The 23583-nt window shown below is 36.9% G+C and overlaps 2 protein-coding genes across 11 annotated transcripts in view; one reads left to right on the forward strand and one right to left on the reverse strand.

Annotated features, from left to right (window-relative positions):
- Nucleotides 1–12729, forward strand: part of LRBA (LPS responsive beige-like anchor protein) — a 396366-nt gene extending 383637 nt beyond the window's left edge. For all 6 annotated transcript variants that reach the window (XM_040554872.1, XM_040554875.1, XM_040554874.1 and 3 more), the window contains 4 exons: nt 944–1045; nt 2286–2500; nt 8813–8964; nt 11201–12729. In XM_040554872.1, the coding sequence (XP_040410806.1) occupies nt 944–1045; nt 2286–2500; nt 8813–8964; nt 11201–11291 (560 nt within the window). In that variant the 3' untranslated portion in view covers nt 11292–12729. The remainder of the gene's footprint in view (nt 1–943; nt 1046–2285; nt 2501–8812; nt 8965–11200) is intronic.
- A 7882-nt stretch (nt 12730–20611) lies between these two features.
- DCLK2 (doublecortin like kinase 2) overlaps nt 20612–23583 on the reverse strand; it is an 85468-nt gene continuing 82496 nt past the window's right edge. For 3 of the 5 annotated variants that reach the window (XM_040555336.1, XM_040555335.1, XM_040555338.1), the window contains one exon: nt 20612–22037. In XM_040555336.1, coding sequence (XP_040411270.1) covers nt 21828–22037 — 210 coding nt within the window. In that variant the 3' untranslated portion in view covers nt 20612–21827. The remainder of the gene's footprint in view (nt 22038–23583) is intronic. The other 2 variants (XR_005819373.1, XR_005819372.1) reach the window with 1 other exon arrangement.

Here is a 23583-nt window from a genome sequence, read left to right on the forward strand (position 1 = left end):
ATCCTTTTTGAAACTACATGATAACATTGCCAAAGATACGTTCTTTAAAGTTTGTATGCTTCATGAAATCCTATGAATAAAATAATTATAGAGTAATACAAGAATAACATGTGCTTTCTGTGAAATGCTAGCATTCTAAATGAAGGTGGTGCAGACAGTGACCTGTGAGTGAAAGTATAAAATTATTTAAAGAGCTTTATAGCATTTCCTTACCCTTTTTGTGTCTTCGTATTCTGGAGAATACAAAATTTTATTCATTCAAATCTGCCATTTATACAATTTCTTTTTCCTTCTGGAATCAGTGTATGTTTGATTACAAAGAGAATCTTGGAAAAAAGAGTTTTGTGTGCTTGTTCTTGTTGCAGGGATCTATCTAATAGGACCAGTGGTAATCGGAAATTCATACTGAGTGTGTTCCAAGCCCCACATTTTACAAGGAACTCGGACATCAGGCTGAAGTTTCAACACTGTTGCTAGATTAAAGTAAAACTGCCCAGTGCATGTTTTTCTTCATCTTGGGGCATTTTAGGTGCCTCATCTCAATACTTGTCGTAGTGATGCCTGTCTTTGCTTATTAGTGCTATAAGAAGATTTTGTAATTGAATTAGGTCTCTTTCTCCACAACAAAGGTAGAGGAGGAGATGGAGGGTGGGAAGGGAAAATGCAAGTATGTGTGCTCCAACTTGTGCTGTTTTCTGCTCCACACCTGACTTTCATATGAATGTGCATTAGTAAAAGCAGAAGCTGAGCTCCTGTAGCGTATTTCTGCCATACTACATAGATATGAGTACAAAACAAGCAAATGCAAACAACGGCATAGAAGTGATTTGTAGGGAACGTGAACTCCACAGACAAGGAAACTGAAGATGCTTCAGTGATTGGAAGTGGTGATTTTGGAAACAGATTGTAACCAAGGATCGCTTTTATTGTCTTTTCATTGAAGGTGATATTGCAACTCCTCGAGCTATTTTGACAGGACACGACTATGAGATCACCTGTGCTACCATTTGCGCTGAACTTGGTTTGGTAATAAGTGGTTCAAAAGGTAAGGAAGCTGTTGTCATTTCTTTCTGTTCATAAAGCTGTAGTCCTAATGCAAAAAGGAATATAGTCTAAAGTGACAGAATTTATTAACTTTACAGTGGTTTTGTTTTTAACCTTGTTTACAGAAGGTTATTTTTAACCTTGCTACAGAATTCAAGTGAATTTGAAACCTCTTTTTAAACATAGTAAAACTGAGTGTTTTTTTTCAGACATCTACAAGAAGAGGCAACCACATCAGTTTCCCTGTTCTAGTGTACTGATTATAATTTCTTTTTGTTTGCTTATCCAGTGTAATTGCATATAGCATACAGTTGGATCTAGCTCTTGACTGCCAGGAAGGTGAAAAATGTATTACTGCAGTTGGCTTTCTTTTCCTTACGGATAACTTCTCATAAAGGAAAGCAAGAATTAGTTTCAGGAGAAAGTGAATGTGCTGTCTTGTTTGTTTGATGAAGGGTGTATATATAAACTCCCAACTAAAATTTGTAGTAATTCTGCTCAAGCTCTCATTTTTAAACTGGGAATTTCTTAGAACTAGGATGTCTCTGTTTTAGTGTTTCCAAAGTATCTACTCTGAAACCCCTCTTCAAGTAAGTTGGGTGTACTTACTGTATGCACCTGTATGTGTTTCTGTTTTATGCATGTGAACACTTGTGGCTTACATGCAAATCAATTATTTGTCTGAATATATTAACAAGCAAATACTTAATGAATCATACATGGGTTAAAAATCTTAATATGAGAAAATGCTCTTTTAGAGTGCACACATATGCAAATTCATTACACTTACCTCTGTGTCTTGTTATATTATGTATATATACAAAATGTATTGTGTATATTTTGATAATCTCATATAAGGATTCAGTACATTTATTTTTATGCTCTCAGAATTAACTACTACCAATTCTAAAAGGAAATCCACAAAATAAAATCTCCGTTAGGTCTCTAACTTGGTTTGCTAAGTGTTCTAAAATACCTTAATACAAAACTCTTAAAGCATCAGCTGTTCATTTTACTCTGTCACCCTTAAATTCAGAGACTTTCCACTTAAACATAGTAAAAATCATTACAATGTATTATAATAGCAATTACTTACATAGAATCCATTGCTAATTATTTTATATATAATTATAATTTATTATAATATATGTATTATATATATATAATATATAATAGTAATATATTTATATCTTTAAATGAGGATGTGAATGAATAGCTAGAGTTTTTATTCTGTCTCATAGAAGGACCATGTCTCATACATTCTATGAATGGAGATCTGCTGAGGACATTAGAAGGTCCTGAAACATTAGAAGGTCCTGAAAATTGCCTGAGACCAAAACTTATTCAAGCTTCAAGAGAAGGCCAATGTGTAATATATTATGAAAACGGCCTCTTCTGTGTATTCAGTGTGAATGGGAGACTTCAAGCCACTATGGAAACAGATGACAAGATCAAGGTGAGTGTACTCAAATGTGTGCAAAGGACTGTCAGTTCTCGTATCAGGAGAAGCTCTCAGTTCTAGAGTTGTGTGGAGCTGCTTTCCATAGCCAGGCCATAGAAGTATTATTTTTATTTTAGAATAACTCTGTTCATATAGTAAGAAACATCCTGTAGGCATTTCCTTGAACAGAAGAATACAAATATTACTAATTGCTGATCAGAAATCAGGGTATTTCTTTACTTTTGAGTGTAAAAGGAGGAGGTTGTTGGACGTGCTATTTTGGAAGTTGCCCTTTTTTGGCATCTCTGTCTACATTCCTTCATCTTAGCTTGAGATAGCACGTGTTGTGCTGAGCTACAGGAAGTTTATAGGCACATGTCTATATTTCAACTCTTTAGCTCTTAAAAGTGTCTTTAGCATTTGCTGACCAGGCAGCTAGTTTCCACGTCTTTAGCTGCAAGAGACATGGAGCAAGTCCAAAACTATGCAGGAGGTATTTTAAGCTTATGGATTTATGGAAATTATTTGGTAATACAAAATGCAGATCTTTTGACAGTTCCTATGAAATAGTACCTATGAAGCAGAGCAGAACCTGGCAGCTATGCTGCAGTGAAGCAGAAATGTCAAATGAATCCTTTCCTTGAAACAAAAATATTCCCACTTCGAATGAGGACAAAAGGGAATGGAAGAGAAGAGAAGGGAAGAAAACGAACCAGCATTACCACAATGAAAATGAAAAAGGAAATTTCATTTTGAAAGGAAAAAAAAACTAAAAAGAAAATGAACAAGCATTATCAAATCTAGTAGAAAGTTACAGAATGCAACAAAGACTTCAAGTGAGACCACATTGCTCGGTCAGCATTCAGGCTACCTGAGTTATCTGAAATTATGGTCTGTATGCTAGTTGTTGTGGTATGAGGGACACTGAATAAGAGAATGGTTGAGGTTGGAAGGGACCTCTGGTGCAATTCCCCTGCTCAAGCAGGGCCACCTAGAACAGATTGCCCAAGACCTTGTCCAGGTAGCTTTTGAGTATCTCCAAAGATTGATATTCCACAGCCTGTCTGGGCAACCTGTGCCAGTGCACAGTCACCCTCACAGTAAAAAAGTCAGTCAAACATCAGTCAAAGGGCACTTCTGCTGTTGTAGTAGTACTACACCTCTAAGCTGACTTACCAAAATCTGATGTAATTACCCAACAAATCAGCTGTTGAGATTTCCAGTCTTGTCCTCAGTTGAAAACTCTCAAAGGCTTCTCCTTTTTTTGGATTAGTTGTTTCAGGAAGAAAATTCCACTTTGTCCTCATGCTCTTTCTACAGAATTGTAGATTTTTTTTCATATGTTGGGCAAAGTTGTGAGCATTTTTAAATTTGCATCTGTTCTCGACTCTGATCATATTATTAAGATGTAAGAACATGCCAATATATTTGAAAGAATTTTGGTTTTCATTATTTCCATTTTATAACTCATATTAAAGAGTAAATGCGCCATTACCACTGAAGTCTCCAGTGTAGTTCACTGTATTCCACTTACAACCTTCTAAAACACCATTGTGTGCTATATTCTATTAATCCAATATCCTTGTGTTTTTCCAAATTTCAGGTGCACTGGTGGTAGAATATGCAGAAATTACTCTCTGTGTAGGTCTCTTTTCCATAATGAGAGTGCTGTTCTGCAGTAGATGAGAGGGCATACAATCTTTGAATGCTATTGCAGCCGCAAGTGCAGATGTGAGGCTGGGGAAATAAAGTAGGAAAGTGTATATTTCTGTCCCAGGCCATTTTTCCAAATTAATGTAAATTCTTGCTTCAATTTTTAATCTTTCTTAATTTCTCTGAATTGCACCTTTAGCTGTCCTTGTACAACTGCTTTTGATATTTTCAGCCTACCTTTCAGCCCAGTTCTTTCCATAAAACAAGTACATATTGCAGTGTTTTCTCTTTATAATAATAACGTTGATGATCTGTCACTTTCAGTTGTGATTATGTTGTCAGCCAGGAAAGCCAATATGTAAAATATCTCAAAATCCCATGCTGGCTAAAACAATTTCTGTAGTGTTTCAGTCAGTACCCACAGCTTTGGGAATTTTGCTGGAGGCAATGGAAGTTCCGCTCTCTGTTGGCCAGAGTTACATATGTACAGGGGGTTGTTTTTGTTTTGTTTTGTTTTGTTTTCCCTCTCTCCCAGTGGTCCCAGTTGGGCTTTATGCTTAAACAAGCTACAACCCTTTTTTCCCAGTGCTTCTGCACTATATCATGTTAGAAGGCAAGTGGCAACTGCGTAATTAAAGTAGGGGCATTTAAAAAGAAAAGTATATACCCACAGGCTGTGCAGACAAACACTTTTCATTCCTTTTTGCTCTGGAAGAATAGAAAAGGGAAGGAAAAGGTCAGAAGTGTAGAAATCTGTAACATAAAATTCTCATTAATATTTGCCTATGTCATTATGGACTTGCATTTCAGAACATTATTGACAAAACTAGCAGTTTTCAATAATGATGTTTGGAGCAACATTCTAATTTTCTTTCTCATAGTCCTGTGTTAGAAAACTGCTAGAAAAATTTCAGACACTCTGGGGAAATTCAGAATCTAATCAATGCCTTCCACCTGTTTTTGTTTTACATACTGTATTGCTCAGTGGAGCTTAGGCATATCGCAGTACGTCTACCATGTAATGTTTAGATATCTTAATGAATAACTTAACTCTAAATAGTCTGCTTGTTCTAAGAAGTAAAGTTATTTTACCCTAAACAAAGGCTGTATGCTGTTTCACCCAGAGGAACCAATTTATTTTCCTTCCCTGAGTCTGTTTTGAAATGTGGAAGTGCCCACAAGACTCCTGCTGCTGTAAGCCAGGGCTGTCACAGTGTCAGTTCTGCCTTTTTACGAAGTACTGCCTTTCAAAAAATCTGAGATGTTAAAGGATTTGTGCAAAGTTTCGAGACTTTCCAAGGAAACACAAGTCAGAAATGCAGCTTTTAGAGCATTGCTGAAATTGTGTTCTTTGGGGATTATTTGAGAGTCTGAACCTCATGTTGTGAGAGCGATTAGTTGCAGAGTTGTTTCACTTTCATACCTAGCACAACCACAGATAAACAACACTGGGGAAAAGCAGAACAGTAAAATTGATTCATGTCTTCTTCTATACCAGTTTGAGTACTTGGGAGTAAAAGCATCCTTTCTTTTGTTAAATCTTGAAGGGCATGTCATGAAACTGAAATATTGACAGTGTGACCTTTTTCTTTCATTCATTCCTTCATTTGTGTATATACAGAGGCAGGCAAGTGGCTGATATATTTATTAGTAAACAATAAAAATAAATAAATCAACATCTTGTCTTCCTTACAAGCCAATGACTTAGTAAAATTGCATAGGTATAAATAAGGGTTCAAAGCCTATACTTTATTTAATCAAAAGATCACAAAAAACACTGCATTATGCAGGTAGGGGAAGAGTTAAAGATTAATGGCTTTAATTTGCCTTTTAATATAGCATTTCTTCAGTAAAAGCCTCAAGTATAAAATTCAAGTGAACCATGACCAGAAGGTTAATGGATTTTCATCAGCTGAATTTTATAAGTGTAGCAAATAATTATTTGTCACAGTCTTCATTGCAGTTTGAAAATACCCTTAGGAGACTGCCATTGCTATTGAGGAAAAAAAACCCACCCTATATTGATTTTTGCTTCTAATGAATAATCTTTTTAATAATTGTATGTGGTATGTTAGATCTCATGATCCTCTACTCAGTGCATACAAGTTCTAGATAATTTTCATGGTCTTCTCTTAATTTTTTCTACACCAGAAGGAGTGAACACGGAGTTGTTATGCTCTTGTTAGAGTGTCTAAATTAATTTTCAAGCTCCTTGAGGCTACACTTTGGGAGGTGCTTAGCGTATTTTTGTAGGCTGACAGAAAAAATTTGTGGTGGGAGCATTTGTTTTTGGGGAGAGAAGGTTCAGCTTAGCCTACTAAGCTCTAACCTGGGTTAGTATTCAGTTTTCCGTAGTTAGAAATGGTTGAATAAAAGCCATATTCTGCTTTATTGTTTCTAGATTTGCATGTATATGTTGTTACTTTAATTCAAAACACAGATGGAATAGGTTTATCATCTATTTATTTCAGTGTTATCACTGTATTTTGTTTACAGTATATGTTTGTATTTGAATTATATTCATCTTAAAGTTATTGTATGAAATAAAATCTTGGCAATGTGATTCATTCTGATTACTTGGGAGTTGTTCCAGTAAACACTCAAAGCTGATAATATAAAAGTCACCTATAGAAACTCTATCTGAATGTAAGTATTGTACATCATATAATTCTTAAAAGATGTATTTAACATCATAGTAATAGAGTACAGCAATACAAAAAATACAGATACGCAGTATGTCTGACTTCAATTATTGCTGTTCAGAAAGCAGTATCTTATATAGACTGTTTATTTTGGTTTCTAGGCTTGTCAGCAGTCTGTATAAACACTTTAATGTTGCATGAATGAAACATCTTTGTCTTTTAATTTCTCCTGGTTTTGTGGTGCATGCACTCTATAGTCAGTATATTAAAAAGCCAATGACTTCCTCTTCCTCAGGAATTTAAAATCACAGTGTAAGTTTTGCAAATTGAAAGTCTGTAGAAGCAGAGATTGCAAGTGCCAAAATACTTACAGACTTCAACACAAAGGGATATGTTTGCAAGACCCTGCCTTAAGTTCTTTCTGCTATTTCCTAAGTTTAAACCTTTGAGCTGGAATTTTGCTTGTAGAGTATCATCTTCAGGCAATTTCCTTGCCTTTCACTGACAAGGCTTTGAAATGGACCAACCAATTTGTAGAGTGTGGTTGTGGTTGGACAAATATGTTTGCTTAGAATTTAAAAGTCATTGCTCTGAATATCCTACATGACTACGTTGTTCTATTGAAAAGTCTTGTGGCTCCCTGCCTTGGGTCAGGAGGCTGAAATTTATCAAGAATTAGCTCTGATGTGAAGGATTTGTGTTTTGTTGGAAAGCTGCCCAAATTTATCCAATGCACCAATCTTTGAAAAGTCTCAGGTTAAATGCAGTCAGTAGGCAATGCTTACTTAGCATCTACATTCAGTACTGGATGTCTGCAGCCCAGGGGTGCAGGAGGTGCAAATTTTTTCCTGCAATGATCAACTCCAACAATAAGGTGCACAAAATTGCCATAACCAAAAATGAGATGAAGTGATCCTGGATGAGGAAGGGAAAGGGGTATCGGGGGGTGGGGAGCAGAAGAGAAAGAAGAACAGAATCAAGGATAGAATCAAGAACAGAATGAAAAGGATGTTTGCAAAAGCAAGTAGAGGTGGGAATGTAGAAACTTGTCAGAGACTAGCAGAAGGTAGCAGTGACCCCATAGGCATGTTTTATTTTAATAAAAGTTCAAGAACAGTTCTTTGAACATTTTGGCTTGTTTAAAGTGACAAAATTCCTCTTTAAGCAATATTTCTCATGCTTTGCAGTCATCTTAATGTCAGATGGTATTGTGGTATCATCATCAGGTAACTGAGGAAAGTTGTTGTTCTTCCAGGTATTCAGTATATATCATGATTTTTCCAATAGCACATAAGAAACATCAAAATAGATTGCAAACTTCTGTTTTAAGAAGTCTTCACTGTGAAAACCAATGATGTCCAATCTTTCAGCATGATCTGGATCCCAAACTAAGATTTCAAATGTAGCTTTGCCATCAGTCCTCATGGTACAAGCAGATTCAGGGTATAAGCCAGTGAATTCGTCAGTGAATTTGTCACAGGCAGTTTCAGGGTAGATGTTGAAAAGAACCACAGTCCCCATTAACAAGGGTGGTCCATTATCTTACTAATCCAGGGCAGGAATGTAACAATGCTGGTTGAAATTAATTCTTGTTATTTTTATATCATTACAGTTCCCTTCGTTATTCGGCCCTTTGCCAGACAGGACAGCTACAGCTAGGCTAGTATTAAAAACATTTGGGGAAATGTCAGGTACTAGATTTTAAAGCCAGTGCTGCTGGATCTTGTAAGTCTAATTAGAAGAGTAAATTTCTTTAGTTGACATCATATTACATCTTTGGAATATGGAATAAATCACAAGTGAGGTAAAACTTAAGTAATGCCGTCTAATGTATTAAAGATACTTGTGCATAATAACATTAGTTCTATTGCTGTGTAGAATAACATAACAAGATGTTGTATCCCAAAAGCTTGCATTGATATCAAATCTCCTTAGACAGCCAGCTGTCAATATGAAACTTTTTTATGGAAGTGTGAGAGGGGGAACAAAAGCAACATATATTTACCAACAAATATCTGCGATTTCCCCTTAGGCAATCCAACTGAGTCGAGATGGACAGTACCTGCTTACAGGTGGAGACAATGGAGTTGTCATGGTATGGCAGATGTGGGACCTCAAGCAGCTTTTTGCTTACCCAGGGTGTGATGCTGGAATCCGATCCATGGCCCTGTCATATGACCAAAGGTTAGAGCAAAGTCTGGTGTTCACGTGAATTTCAGTAAATATTTTTACAGTGAAATTATATTTTTGTTTTGCTTCTGATATTCTGTGGATCTCAGATCATGATGGTTATCTTGAGAATTCTGTACTTTCATATGTTTCTTTCTGGAATGTCATATTTAGGGCAGATAATCTTTTTGAGTATTTCAGGTCTTGCAGGGAGTGAAGAGATATTTAAGAAGTCTTACTTTGGCAGACTTTCAAAATAGGTTGAATTATTGGCCTGTGCATGTACAGTATGGGTCAGATGGAGGTGGAAGGTTATGTATGTGCTTTTCATGTTTCTTTGTTCACTTACGGTACAAATCACATTCCTAATTCCAGATCTTCGTGTAAAAAATAGATCAGTTAAAAGAGTTGCATAATAAGATTCCTTCTACACATCCATACTTTGGTAAAAGCAAATACTAATGTTCATTTCTAGAGAAGTAATTTTATCTATATAAATCCTGACTCCCCTTAAAGATTTCTTCTACTGAAGACAATTAGATAATATTTTTACTGTGTTTTTTCATTGCACTTGCCAATGCTGCTATACTTAAAGACGTTTGTATTTTTATTACAATAGTACTGGTTTTTTTATGGCATGTTTACAATTTCACTTGTACACTTCTTGCTCACAGGTGAGAATTTTTTTTTGCTTTGGTGTATATGCTTAGTGGAGTTGCCATATGCTTTTCGAAGAGGCTTGAGCTCCTAGATCACTTAGGAGCGCCTACATTGTGTAGTAAAGCATATTGTTGAGATTTTTAACCTTCCACTGAAGTCCATAGCAAATATTTTAATATTTTTTTCACCTGGACTGCATTTCTAATGCTTACATGAAATGAGCTATTAAAAAAAAAAAAAGTCAGCAAAATCTGTGGACTTCAGTCAAACATTCAACTTCTTCTTGTTAAACATAATTAGAGATTATAGGCATTTTGGAAAAAAAAAAACAGTGTTCCATTAAAAACAAAGTGCTGTTAAAAGTATTTCAAAAGCTTGAGTTACAGCTGTTGAATTTTAGACCCCTGAATATGTATACAGTTTTGCATTTAGAGAATCTATAAATGGTAATTATAATAGCATGTCAACAAAATGTTCACATGTCAATAAATCGGAATTTAATATGGACATCTATAAATGTATCCATGTGCTCAAGTCAGGAACCAATTCACTTTGGGTTTGAAGACAGAAACGCAGAAGAGGATTTAATTTATTTGGTGTGCATGAATGTATATGTTTGACAGACTGTGTGTAAGAAAGGTTTTAACCTAATACAAAAACAGTCAAAATGGTTCTATTGAAATGAAGTAGTGACATTATCAAAATGCAATGTTTTAATGATTTCGTATTTCATCTTTGTTTTGAAGGAAAAAATGCAGCTTTTCCATCTGAGTATTTATTTTTCATTCTGAAGATTTTTTTTTCAAAATGCCAGAGTTTTATATGTCCTCATGCTCTTGATTTTCATAAAACTTTAATATGAAACAGTAGAAATCACGATACAGAAGCTCTTGTTACCGTGTGCTATTGCCAGTGTCATGGCTTTTCAAATAGGTCTAAATTATCTCTAGTAGTAGGCCAATGTTAAGGAATTTAGAAAGAGTACCACAGTGGGAAAGTACAGCAATTGCTTTCAAGAACTTTCAAAACCATTGAAGCCTTCAAATTGCTTTCAAACCCAAACACTAACATGTCCAGCTGAAGTACTATGCCAACATCCAATTACTTCATATAGAGCACAACTTAAATGGGGAAGGCTAAACTGAAATGAATACATCTCCCAAACCTTCTCCACCTCGCTGCTTCACCAGTGCTTCATCCCAGTCCCATATGCTGCAAAAACAAATGAGCAAGCCAAACAATAATCCCAAGAAATCTCAAGTGGTTGCAGTACAGTGATGCTGGTAAACTATTCTGTCGTGTGACTTTTGAGTCAATTGTAGCTTCGGGCCAACCATACAAACTGTTGCATGGTGTTTTGGTAGGCTTTGTGGTCCATAAATCTTCTGTCAGAGCTTGTGCAGATGGCAGTATTAGCTAAATCCAGCTTGCTGAAGTCTTTGGGAGCCCCTAAGGACTTTTCTGACATGTGAAGCCCTTCCAGCTCCAGCTGTCTCCTCGTGCCTGTCTTGGCATAACCCGTTGGTGTGTTGGCTCATACACATGACCGTGCGGTGGTCTGCTGACTAACATGATATTGTGCTTTTCCTAGGTGTATACTGACTGGCATGGCATCTGGGAGCATAGTGGTTTTCTACAATGATTTCAATCGTTGGCATCATGAATATCAAACCCGATACTGATCTTCACGGAGACCACGATTAGCACTAATGGGGGCAGCTGTTGTCAAAACGAAAATGGCCATAGCACGCCCCCCTTGGTGTCCTGCCACAGCGTTGTTCCTTATAAATAGCTATATACCATCTGAATGTAACTTAAATTTGCTGGGAGAAGCAACCTATTTTTTAAAGTTAATCGCTATTTTTGTAGACCTTGCTTGACTTTTTGGGGGGAAGGGCAATGAAGCAGAAAAATGGCTGCTGGGTTCTGTAGTTAAAAATCTATATTTTTAGTCATAATGAGAAGTCTATTTTGATCCCTGTATGTAAAAGAAACCTAAACTAAAGATGGTTAAAACTCATGCTCTAGCTGTACTATGAAGAAATGAATTTTCCACCTGAAGCTTTATCTATAACCTTGAAGAATATATGATTTTAGCATACTGGAAATGAATTGTGATGTTTGGGGAATTTTAATCTGTACTATCTGTACTACACTTTGTCTTGTACTTTTCCAAATGATTGTACTACAACAGCACTGAAGTTTCTGGGAATCAATAGTAATATTTAAATTATGGTTAATGTAATTTTAAATTTTGCAAATTGTTTCCATCAATGTTACTATTCAAGCATGTTTCTAGGCCTAGACAATTAGTTCTTTTTTAGTTGTATGCTTTGTGCAGTTAAGAGAGAGAAATCAGCAACGGAGTTTGTGTTACATCGAGTGTGAATCCTCCTAGTTTTTACTTGGCATCTCCTTCAAAGCACACCAAAATGTGGATTGTTCCTCAAAATCAGAAAGGTTATTTGGAGACTTTAAACTCAAATTAGGAACCTGCAGAGGCAGGTGTTTTTTTTAATAGGTGCAAGTACCAAAGCACATTTCTGCTGTTTGACTGTGAAAGCACTAAAAAGGCAGATGTTTGCTGGTGCACAGCCTCTATACAACAGCAGAAGCACTAGACTTGCAGGCTATTCTTCTCGTTTTTCCACAACTGACTCCTGCAATACTGTAGCACACACCATATTCCTTTTCTGTGTATGGCAGGAACATCTTTTATATTTTGCTATCACCAAATCCAGTCAGATTCTGTCCAAGCATGTGAAATGCTCTCTTTCTTTTAGGAAATGAAAAAAATTATTTATACTAAGGAACAATAAGTTATTTTGGTGTTGCACAAATCTACTTTTCTACAAGATTGCTGTGCAGAACTCTGTGAAAATATTTGTGAAAAGAACTGTTATTGTTTTGTAAGTCTGTATTGCATAAAAATCTTCTTTGTATGTTGTGATCTATGAGTTGAAATTTACATTCCGTCTGTATCGATACATACATTTCTCTAGCTGCCTACTAGAGCAGTTCCTGTTTTTCTAAGCATTTAGCTACTATCTCTTTAAGTAAAGATTTGGAATGAGAAAATTCAGTTTGAGTGAAGAAATTAAATAAAATTACATTTCTAATTGAGAGCTTTGGTGGGGTGTATTGGGTTCTTGTGGTTCAATGTGTATTCACAGCAGAGAAAACAAGCGCTATGGCTAATGCATGTACAAGTACTCTTGCTGTTTATGCAATGGTGACTAAGTTTTCTGTGCTCTACATTTTTTAAAGTGTTATGGTTATGGTGGTATCGGTACAGTTACACGTATATGTTTTGTGTAGCAGAGGGATGATCTGATTAAGTGAAGGCTATACTTATGTCCGTGGTAAGTGCCAGGTATACTGAGGAATAGCATTTGGATGGAAAACTTGTACTTTGTGTTTCTGTAAGTTCAACAACTTTCATGGCCTTTCATCAGAAGATTTTGAGGGGAAATTGGTATGCTCTTGAAGTGCAATTTGCGTTTTTTCTCAAGCCAGGAGTGGCTTTGGTATGCTAAGTGGAGGGAAAAAAAAAAAAAAAAAGGGAAATGTTGAAATGTTGCTGTGGCCAGGTGTATTTTGCCAAGTGGAAATCCTGAAAATTTTCTCTTTACAATCTTCTGCTGACTTAGGAAACATTTAATTATTGACAGAAGTAATAGTCTGTGATCTTAGGGCCAAAACATTTCATGGGGAGTTGATTTGGTAGGTATGGCAGCACCAAATCAGTTTGCTTGTCTTAGAAAAGGTCCTGATGATCATCAGATGCCTTCCCAAAGCGAAAGCATGACTGTGTCTGTGACTCTATTGCTATCCTGAGCTGAATCCAGCTAGTGGGAGCGCACTGGTGGCAGCTATGTGATGGCATTAAGTACACCTCTGGGAAGCAGAATATTTTCCTTCTTTGCAGTTCAGGGTTCTGCATATCACAGGTCTCCCGTGGACAAGAAAATCTTCACGTTCTGCTCCATGAACAAGGGTGGGAAGACCTCCCCTGCTTGGCTGGTGGCTGTGGTGAGTAGGAAATGCCTCTCCTTCTGCGGGTGAAGGCACACACCTCGGACACCGGGCAGGTGGCTGGACTTCCACCTGGGATCTCAGCTCTGGTTAAACTAGTCCACGCCATGTGGCTTGTGCTGAGGTGGCAAAAAAGGGTTACATTTCCAACTATTCAGGTTGTCTGATCAGAGCAGCACCTGTGTCAGGTCCCCTGCCTGCACAGCTGGGACATCAACAGGTGCCAGGCATGAACGTGCAGCTGTGCCTGAGCTGGCGTTTATTTGCAGAATGTTCCTGAAGAGAGGGAGCTTTACAGAACAAGTTTTTTTCCAGTCCTCCATTTTCTCAAAACTCAGACGGAGCATTTATGGACAACGTCTTTTTACCTGACAGTCTGGTCCTTCTGTTCTGGTAAGTCCAAATGGGCATTTGTTAATTGTGGCTTAGGGCTGTTCCTCTGGAAGGTGGTGTTGGCCACTGCTGGGAGTCAGGCTGCTCGGCAGCAGTGCTGTGAGTTTGGTTTGTGGCTTGGCTCGAGTAGCTTGAAATCAATTCTGTGTTTGTGGAAACTGCTGATGTTGATGCTACAGGTTCTGGTGAGAGATGATGGTGTGTACAGAGCGGTGGTTTCTCTGAAGGAAGTTTGTGTTGCGAGATACTGCAAGCAAAGGTAAATGAATGCACTAATACTTAGAGAATATTTTGTGAATTCTTGGCCATGTTGTGCAGTGTGTTATCAAAAAAATTTCTACAGCTGGAAAGCGTGCAAAAGTAGATATATTTTTTGCTGTTCCTGGTTGGAATTTAGTCCTGGTGCTCCTCCACTATCTGCAGCAATTTGCTTCTCCTGAAGGTTTGCTGGCATAGCACTCAAAAGGCGAAATGTCCAAAAGAGTTAATCTGGTACCAAGATAACAGGAACAATTATCTTTGGGTTTCTGCTGATGAAGGTTGTTATTTACTAGGAAAATGAGAGTTTAATGCTACTGCAATATAATGGTAGTTGTTAAAACGACTGTAAGAAGTTGGCATGATTTTTGATTCCTCTTTGTATTTCTAAAAGCATGCAAGTTGAATTTCTGTTTAGAAATATTATGGAGATCCTTTATTTGCTGTGGTGCTTTTCAGGCTGGGAATTTTTAAAGAAAAGGGAGTTTCTTCAGTTGTTTCACAGATCTGAACAACAGCAATTCTAAAAACCCGTGTTTTTGGTACAGAGCTGCTGTCCTGGAACAAAATTCAGTTTTCGTTTCTTTTAGTAGCAAAAGGAAATTCAAAACCAAGACTTCTGTGAGAAATGAGTGTTACTGCACCTTTAGTGAGGACAGAATTGCTGTGAGGATGGAATTGCTGTTAGATGTAGTGAGTAAAATGGCGTGGATATGGTGACCATCTAGATTGTAGCTTTTCCATTTTATGCAGTAAGCTTCATCTTCACAGAAATGTGAGTGGCGTGTGCTTCTGTTAGGGCACATCTGTTTTGCTGTCTCTCTTCCATTTAAAAATAGTTCAAAGGGAATAAAGGATGACTATATTGTTTTAAGAAGCTGGCTGTGTCCTAGCTAAAATAAAACCAGGGACAGCCCCTTCTGCTCTAAACCAGTGATACCTTTCTTGTATGTGGTTAGGACAGTTGTGTAAAGCTTGAGATGAGGCACTCTCTCGCATTTCCCATGCGATACAACATTATGTGGAATCCAAAATAGTTTACTCCTATGCAGAACCAGCCTAAAGGTATTTGGTAAACCAATAAATTTAACAGTGCATGTCAGTATTTATACACCATAAATTAAAGCTGGTCTTTAATTGCTCTGGGTCAAAAACTGTAGGAAATTGTTTCTGATTTTGTTTAGATTTACTGAAATTCAACTAGGCATAACCTAAAGACCTGCTATTAAAATACAGCCAGTCTCCTGAAGGAAAAAAAAATGATTGAAACATATGAAACAAAGTTTGAAAGAACCAATCCTAACCTGTATCTGTGAACAGTTTATTTTTAGTGGAGACTTATCATAAAGAAGCGTGCTATAATGAATATTTAGAATACTTCACAACTTTGATAAATAATGGGAAATACAACTATTTTCTTGTAAATGAATTGAGATGCTATCAGAAAGCATACTCTTGAAAAGCACAGTGACTTGTATTGCAAAATCTGAAATCACAAATTCCTAATTTGAGCTGTATCAGACAGTCAACTAATTAGGTGTGTGTTTTGGAAATTAATCTGTATTGCATGGAATTAGGGGGGAAAAATGATTTTAATTGCTATTTACTAAATGGAAAGAGTTTGATATGATCACTTACTACTTTCTTCAAGTTCTTCTAAATTTTTCTTCCCACTGTTACTTTGTGCACTGTGTATTGTGAGCTGCAAAGCACTGAAGTATAACTCGGTCTTATTTGTGTGTTTAGAATTTGCTGTGCCCAGCAACAGATAGGCGGCTTTGCAGATTGCTCTAGTGTTTTGCTTTTTATCTTGTTTATCATGTGTGCTAGTGATCCTTTTTTCAAGCAAGCCCTGGTATCTGCAAAACCATAATCAGACCTTTCTGAACAGCGCGTAGAACGGTACAGTTGGTTTCTTTTTAAGTGAAGTGTTTAAATTGTGTTTAAATGTTTAAAGTGTTTTAACACTCTAGACTTCAGTATCTCACTTTAATTGGCAAATGGTAATCTGGAGAGAATGGAATAGCTGGTGGTACTTCCCGTTGAGGTTTTGCTTCTCTGAAAGCTACATTTTGTAAGATTCTCATTCTATGGTGTTTGTTTCCAAACATGACAGACAAAAGAATAAAATTCAAATGTCATTGGGAAAAAATCAAGATCAGTAGCAATAGTTGAGGAAAACGTCTTGGTGGATGGTGGCACTGCAGCTTGCTTCTTCAAGCCCTGCCCTTTTGTTTTTTTTTTTTACAATGCTAATTTAATTATAAAAAGGTAAAAAGATTAAATACAAAAATGCCACCACAAATGATCACCTCCTTCTGACAGGAATCTCAAAAGCCACTGAAACCTATCCCCCCAGTTAAACAGATGTAGTTGATAAGTCCCAAACCAGCAGTGCCCTCAGAGGTTCCCAAAGGGCGCCGTCCCCCTCTGCTGCCTGCACTGATCTTCACTTTGCAGTAGTTCAGCTCCCAGTGATGTTCAGCTCTTCATAGCTGAATGTGTTTTTTAAGCCCAACTACAAACCTAGTTGTATATATGCTAAACAACGTTTGAAAATCAGTCCCACAGTGAATAGAAACAATCTGTCACTCACTTTACTAATTCTAGTTAACACTTATATTAGACAACAAAACTGGTGTCAGTAGGAGTGTTTGATTACCTTACTTTTTTTTTTATCTTAAAAGAAAAGTTTTACCTAATCAGCATTTAGGATAGGTTATTAGTTTTGTGCATTTCTGTTGCTTTCCAGTTGCCATTTTTATGTAGCTCAAAAGAACTGAGTAAACACAAAACATCATTTCCCATTTTTGAACTGTTAAAACCAAGATAATCGAAAGATGTGTATATGTCTGTAATAGTGGATAATTCAGTGTATTTACCTTACTTTTAAGGTATCCTCTGGATTAGTGAAAGCATCAAACTTGGTGTCAATGCTCTAATAATTAGACCAATGACTATCGGAGGAGAAGGCTATTAGAACTGGGATTAAATGAGGCTGCTTGCGTCGTCTGCTGCTTGCTTTCTTAACTTAGTGATTTAGCCTGAGACAATCAGAACCACCTCTGTGAATAGGAATTTGAACCATTTTAAGGAGGGCACAGACAGTATTATATCAAGTTAATGCTTCCTGGCTAATGATTTTTTGATTTCAAGTAGATTAGGGAAATGACAGTCTTCTTGTAGGAACCAAAGGTGGGAATCCGTGTTGGAAATCATGAACAGTATCTTGCTTCTGATCTCAACACAAACCAGGGTGCAGGAGAGTCTGTCTCCTGCATCACCAGGCCCCTCCAAGAGGTAACAGGAAGTGTCTGGCACCTTCTGAAGGATGCCAGTTAGTTTTTGTTGTGTATTTTGCCACACTAGTTTTTATACTTTCAGTATGATCTCTGAGTAAAGATGGACAGGAAAGATGACTGGAGTTTACTTTTGGAAGTCACTGTTGTTGGCATAGTCTTCTTACCAAATACCCAAATCTCAGAACCTCTATTTCTGAGAGATTAATGGGGTCTTGGAGACATGCTTGCTTGGATTAAGAGAGTGACCTTCCCCAGCTCAAACCCCACCATGTGCTTTTTGTTCCGAAATCCAGCTCTGGAACAGCACCAAGTACAAAGTCAGCATACCTTTTCTTACACATGTTCTTGTGTTCTGCAAAGCTAGGGCTGTCAAATTTTTATTTCCGTATAAATAATGTAATTTACATTTTATTATTTATAAAATGTTATTCCCTTTATTCTGCAACAACAACTTGTCTTTGATAGCATTACTGCAGGAATAAATACATCCTCTGTATGTTCAACTGTTAATGGTAAGAGGAATCAGAATATTTTTATAACAAACACATAAATATTTGTGGGATCCTTACAAGGAAAATGTAATCGTTAGAGGTGATATAAAACTCTGGCTGTAAAATTAAACTCTTGAAATTTGGATTGAAACTGAAGTGCTTTGTGAGGTACTGTAACCATAGAAAAGGTTTGGGCAAATGAGATACTGGGTGTACTCCAGTATAGCACAAAAAGCCTGTGGTTGTGTTTTTTAAAGGCAAGAAAGGGAAAATCGGGAATCAATCAAAAGTAGGTTGGAAGTATTTTCTGGTATTGTACATACATTTTTAACTTAGAGCATATATAATTATTTTTAAAAATATATTTAATTTAGGAGAAAAAAACACAAATCTATTAAATTCAGTCATTGCTTTCTCCTGTCTTCTCTTCCTCAAGTATGTAGTGAGATGGAGGGGAAAAAAAAAACCTGTCTGCGTCTAAAAATAAAAGATCTCTGCTTGTTAATATAGTGCAAGGTAGGATTTAATGAGCTATGGAAATATTCTTAATGACTGTAAGCATGAGCCAGTGCTGGATTATAGTACCAACATCATAAAACTTTCTTCTACCTTAATGTACTTAATGACAATTACTGTAATTAATTTTATAAGCCCAAGAATGGGCTGTAAGTTGTAGTGTGTATGTATAGCAGTCTATGTGGTGTGTATGTGTAAGGGTAAATTTTGACAAGAATCTTAATGAACTTAGTGTTATGTTGATTTACACCCGGGGTAGACTCAATTATGTTTCTAGATTTGAAATCTAGAACTCATGAACTGGGCCACTGGGATATATACGAAGTACTACTCACATTCAAAGGACCTACAAAGATAGGCTTTTTTAAAGATTTTTTTTATAATGCAGTTGTGTTTTTTTTAATTTAGACATGGTGGCAGTTGTGCTGGCACTGTTGAGTGTATGAAAATGCTGGTGTTTAATCACTATCTATCAAAATGGTACATAAATTTCAGCTATTTTTATAAGATGAAAAATGTGGCAGTCCTCTCTTGACAAAAGGATAACTTGAATTTAACGTTTCTCTAGCTGTTACTATGTGCTGATACTATCCCTTTGTAGCAGACAGCATAGTTCTGTTTTACCTTTTCTTTTATTTTTGCCTTCTTCCAGTAAGTGATGGATAAAGATTGACTAAGTGAAAGTGCAACAGATAACAAACCAAACATAGGACTTAGGAGTCTTCATTACATAAGTATTTTATTGTTAACCGACACACCTGTATTTTGATGTTCAACTGTGATACCCATAGCTTTAACATCTGTGGCATTAAATTCAGGCATGCAGAAGTGATGCAAGTTTCCCACGGTCATGGACTGAGTTAAGATCTTGCCCAGATATCCCATGTTTTTATCTGGTATGTTGGCCACATGATCATTTTTCCCAGCTGTTGTCACTATTTTTAAGTAGGTGTCTTGGCCTAGTCTATCAGCTGCCTCTCCTCTGTGAATCAAAGTACTTGTCTTCAAATGTTCATGTGCTGGTCAGTCATGAGCTTAGGCTCATGAGTTCAAGATTTGTAAGCCTTTTACCCTCTTTTTCAATGCAGCAAACAGTGGTTCAACTGACTGCTGATTACCGGTTAAATTTTCATCCTTTCCTTTATTATAGGTATGAGGCTTTGTGGCAAACAACTTCTTAGCTATTTCTGTTAATCCGTGTCAATTTTTCCTTTATAAAATAAGTATCTAGGTCTTACGCAGCTGAATATCCATCCTCTTAGAAAAAAACAGAGCTTAAAATAACCCAGTCTTCATCACTTTGCTGCTACTTCTTCCTTATTTATCTCCCAGTTCAGTAGCTTGTCGCTGTCTTCTCTGTCAGAGGCTCCCTTTCTTTGCTGTAGGTGTTTGGGTTAGCCCATCCCATCCGAAATTACACATCTTTTCTTTACCTTAGCCCAAGACTCCTTACCAAACTTACCAATTGCATACACATATCTATCCTGTGGACTCTCATTAGTTTCTGGGTAAGATTAGGCTTATCTTCATATTGTTGTACTGTACAAAAATATAAATGTACATAATTTAATACAAAGGCCATTCCCTTAGTCTCCCTTAATCTTGAAATCATTCCAGTGATCCCATTAAAAAAAAAAAAGTTAACTCACAATAACTAGTTGCAACTCAGACTTTTTTGGTCCTGACCCCTAGCCCAACATTTTTATGATAGTTTATGACCTTTTCATACCCATTTTTTTGTATTTTATACCTGTAAATCTCTCAGCTGTACTGGGACTTTAAGTTATCAATTGGCACTTTGTGCACTTTGCTTTACCTTTTGAAGAGACAATTACTCATGGTCAGTCATATATTACCTCTGTCTTCCGTACATATCAAAGGACTTTAAAAGGTTATGGGAAATGCTTGGATTTATTTTATGAAATCTTCTTGCTAGGTACCTAAATGGTCGGTCTCCACTAACAAAATAACTGAATTCTCAAAGAAATAAATGACCGAGGGTTTTAATTTTAGAAAGTTTATTGCAGGTCTTTCTTTTACAATTCTAGTAGAAAGTATAGCTAAGAAAGAAAATGATCTATGACCAATTCAAAAGAACAAGCAAAGGAAAAGAATAAGCTGAATAGATACAATATTGAACTAAGCAGTATGGTACAGATAAAACCTCATCTAACTGTGACTGCAGATTAAGGATGGCTGCTCCCCAATCCTTGTTTCCAGTGCCTGCACCAGGTGAATAGGGGGATAGCACTGACAAACCTCTGACAGCTACTTTTTGTGGGTAGCTTTTTTTTGAGGCCATTTGTAGTAGCTCCTCTATCAGCTTGCCATAGAACTAGGAACTGTTCCATCCATCCTAGCTTAGATGACGTGCAGCAGGCTCTCTGTTCACAGCTCCAAAATCATTTTGTTGTATCTAATAGGTGGCCTGACTCTGGAGAAAGGTGTGGATGCGACATTTGTGATTAGGATAGAAAACAGCTTGCTTAAACAAAAAGGCTTCCTTGACTCCAGTCTTCATTACAAATAAATGTCCAGTGCTCATGTTCATATCCCAAGTCACTTTATTTAAATTCGCATTATCTAAACACTACCCTGCAGCCTGCAAGTCTAAACAAACTTTATGCAAAAATTACCATCTTTCCCTGCATCTCCAGTGTTTGCCTCATGATATTTTACAGTTAGTTCACTAATTTATTTTATGAAAATATGCCTCTTCAAGTTTGGTGGAAACTTGACTAAAAGTAGAGGCATCAGAATAGAAGGTGAATATGAGTTTTCTTCCCTTGTCTTCCTCTCTTGCTTTTCTGAGAATCCTCATCAAAAGAATGCAATGGGGCCTGCTGGTAGAAGCGAAGCCTGGCAACTGTTCATCATCTCAAATGCCTATATAAAAATATGGTTAGCTACACAGTTAAGTTAGTCTACTTACAGAGCCCAAGGCTGTGTGAATGCAGTAAATTAAACTAACACAGGTAACTTAAAAATCATTTAACATTACCAGAATCTTTCTCCCTACTGATGTTCTCCAGACCGAGGGCAAAAAGCACTCAGAAGACCACATTTGTTCACCCGCCGTTAGAATTTCAGTCTCTCATGGCAGAGCCTGCCCTGAGCTTGCCACGGGAGGGTGCAAGAAAACTGGAAACGAACCATCATATGAAATGAAGAGTAACTGTGGCAAGAGTGCAGGGAGCTTCAGTTGCACTTGGTTTAATCAGTCCTACACACCAGGCTGATCCCCAGCAAACTCAGGAGACACTGAGGGGGATCTGACTGGCTCAGAAGCAGCAGGGAGGAGGGTCTTGGACCCAATCACACGAGGATCATCAGCTGCAGCAGTAATTGCAGAAGCTGTCTCCATTCCAGCTCTATCGGAGTCCTGACAGCGCTTGCTGCAGAAAATCTGACTCTCTTTATCTAGAGCTGTGTTCTAAAAACAAACAAGAAACCCAAGGCAAAATAATAATAAAAAAAAAAGCAGTTAAATCAAAGCCCCGAGTTAACTTCAGGGTTAAAATAATCTACAAGACAACAAGTGCATGCATTAGAGCCAGAAAAAAGGAGAAATAAAATTAGAAATCTTATTTAAATGTAGGTTTTTATGGTGCAGTCTTTAAAAAAAAATGCATCTTCCAGACCTATGTTTGGTGTGATGGTACAAGCTGACAATTTTGTCTCACAAGTCTGATGTGGAAAAAAAAGTGGTTGTCATATAGTATGAACTCTTCATATTAGCTTTTAGCAAAATTTATGTACCTGCAGTTGTGTAGCTACAGGAAGTAACATAATACTCTTTAATTTAAACATATAATTTAAATATATGTTTCTATAACCACAAGGAACAGAACTCTATCAGTTTTTGAGGCTGACAGATATAAATGTAAGGAATTTTTCTATTTCTAAGTAGAATCCTTTTCTGTTTCTTGTTGAAAGAAGGAAGGTGAGCTCTCCTGCAAGCGACAGAATACAGTGGCAAAACCGTGTTAATTTCTGAATGTTATACCTGAAAATGCACAGGTTTAATGAAGACGAGGTTATCCTGGAAATTGAGAACGCTGTAGTGCAATAGGCGGATTATCTTAGAGTCTGTGGTGTCTGCTGAATCAGACAACTTTAATAGCCTGTGAAGGCTACTGCAAATTTATATTAAACCACAGTGTAATGTTTCATTTCTAAGAGGATATTTGAAGTGACCTAGAGGGAAATCTTGTAGTGCCTGTGTCAAAACTGTCTTTCAGCATTGTTTTCTAAGACTTGGAGGGACAGCACAATGGGTCTTGTTTCACAGTTTGAAGGCTTATATTAATCATTATAAAACCCTGGCTTTGCTTAACCAAAACCCTGTCTTGGCTTAACCACGTGCTTCATGGAAGAGCTTTAACTACCAATGATAATACAGATTTAAATTAATACAGATTAAGTTCTTTGTAGTTATTCAGTTATGTAGAGTGGTGCAAGGTATGCTTATTCCAGTCAAGTGCAGCTTGGGCTTTCTACAGTAATCTACAAACGTGTGATACTTGAAGTTAAAAGCAGAGTACAAATATGTGCTTCACTTTCATAGTGACCTCTGCATATGTATGTGTAGGCATTGTAAGACACTAGGTCTTGGAATCGTATTTTGAGCTGGGATGTACTAACCGTGCAGTAAGATCAGGTGTTCTGTCTTCTCCTGAACAATTAAAAGAAGAAATTGCTACAGAAGACTTTTGTAATGTGATAATTTCTATGTATTAGTGGAATTGGTCTAATACACTATTCACTAAAATTTGTTGTTTTGATACTGAAATAATTTTCTGATAAAAGTTAACTTCAGTATGTGTGTGTTTCAGCCAGGGTTTATTGCATCAAGGTCACCAAGGACAAGGCAGAGAAAAAGTAATATCCTCTCTCCAAATTGATCATGTACCTACGTAGTGAAAACTTTCATTATGGGGTACTGAAATTCGAATTTCTCTTTTACTTGACTTTGGCAA

The sequence above is a fragment of the Cygnus olor genome, chromosome 4 (assembly GCF_009769625.2).
Source record: "Cygnus olor isolate bCygOlo1 chromosome 4, bCygOlo1.pri.v2, whole genome shotgun sequence".
Classification (NCBI taxonomy): Eukaryota; Metazoa; Chordata; class Aves; order Anseriformes; family Anatidae; genus Cygnus; species Cygnus olor.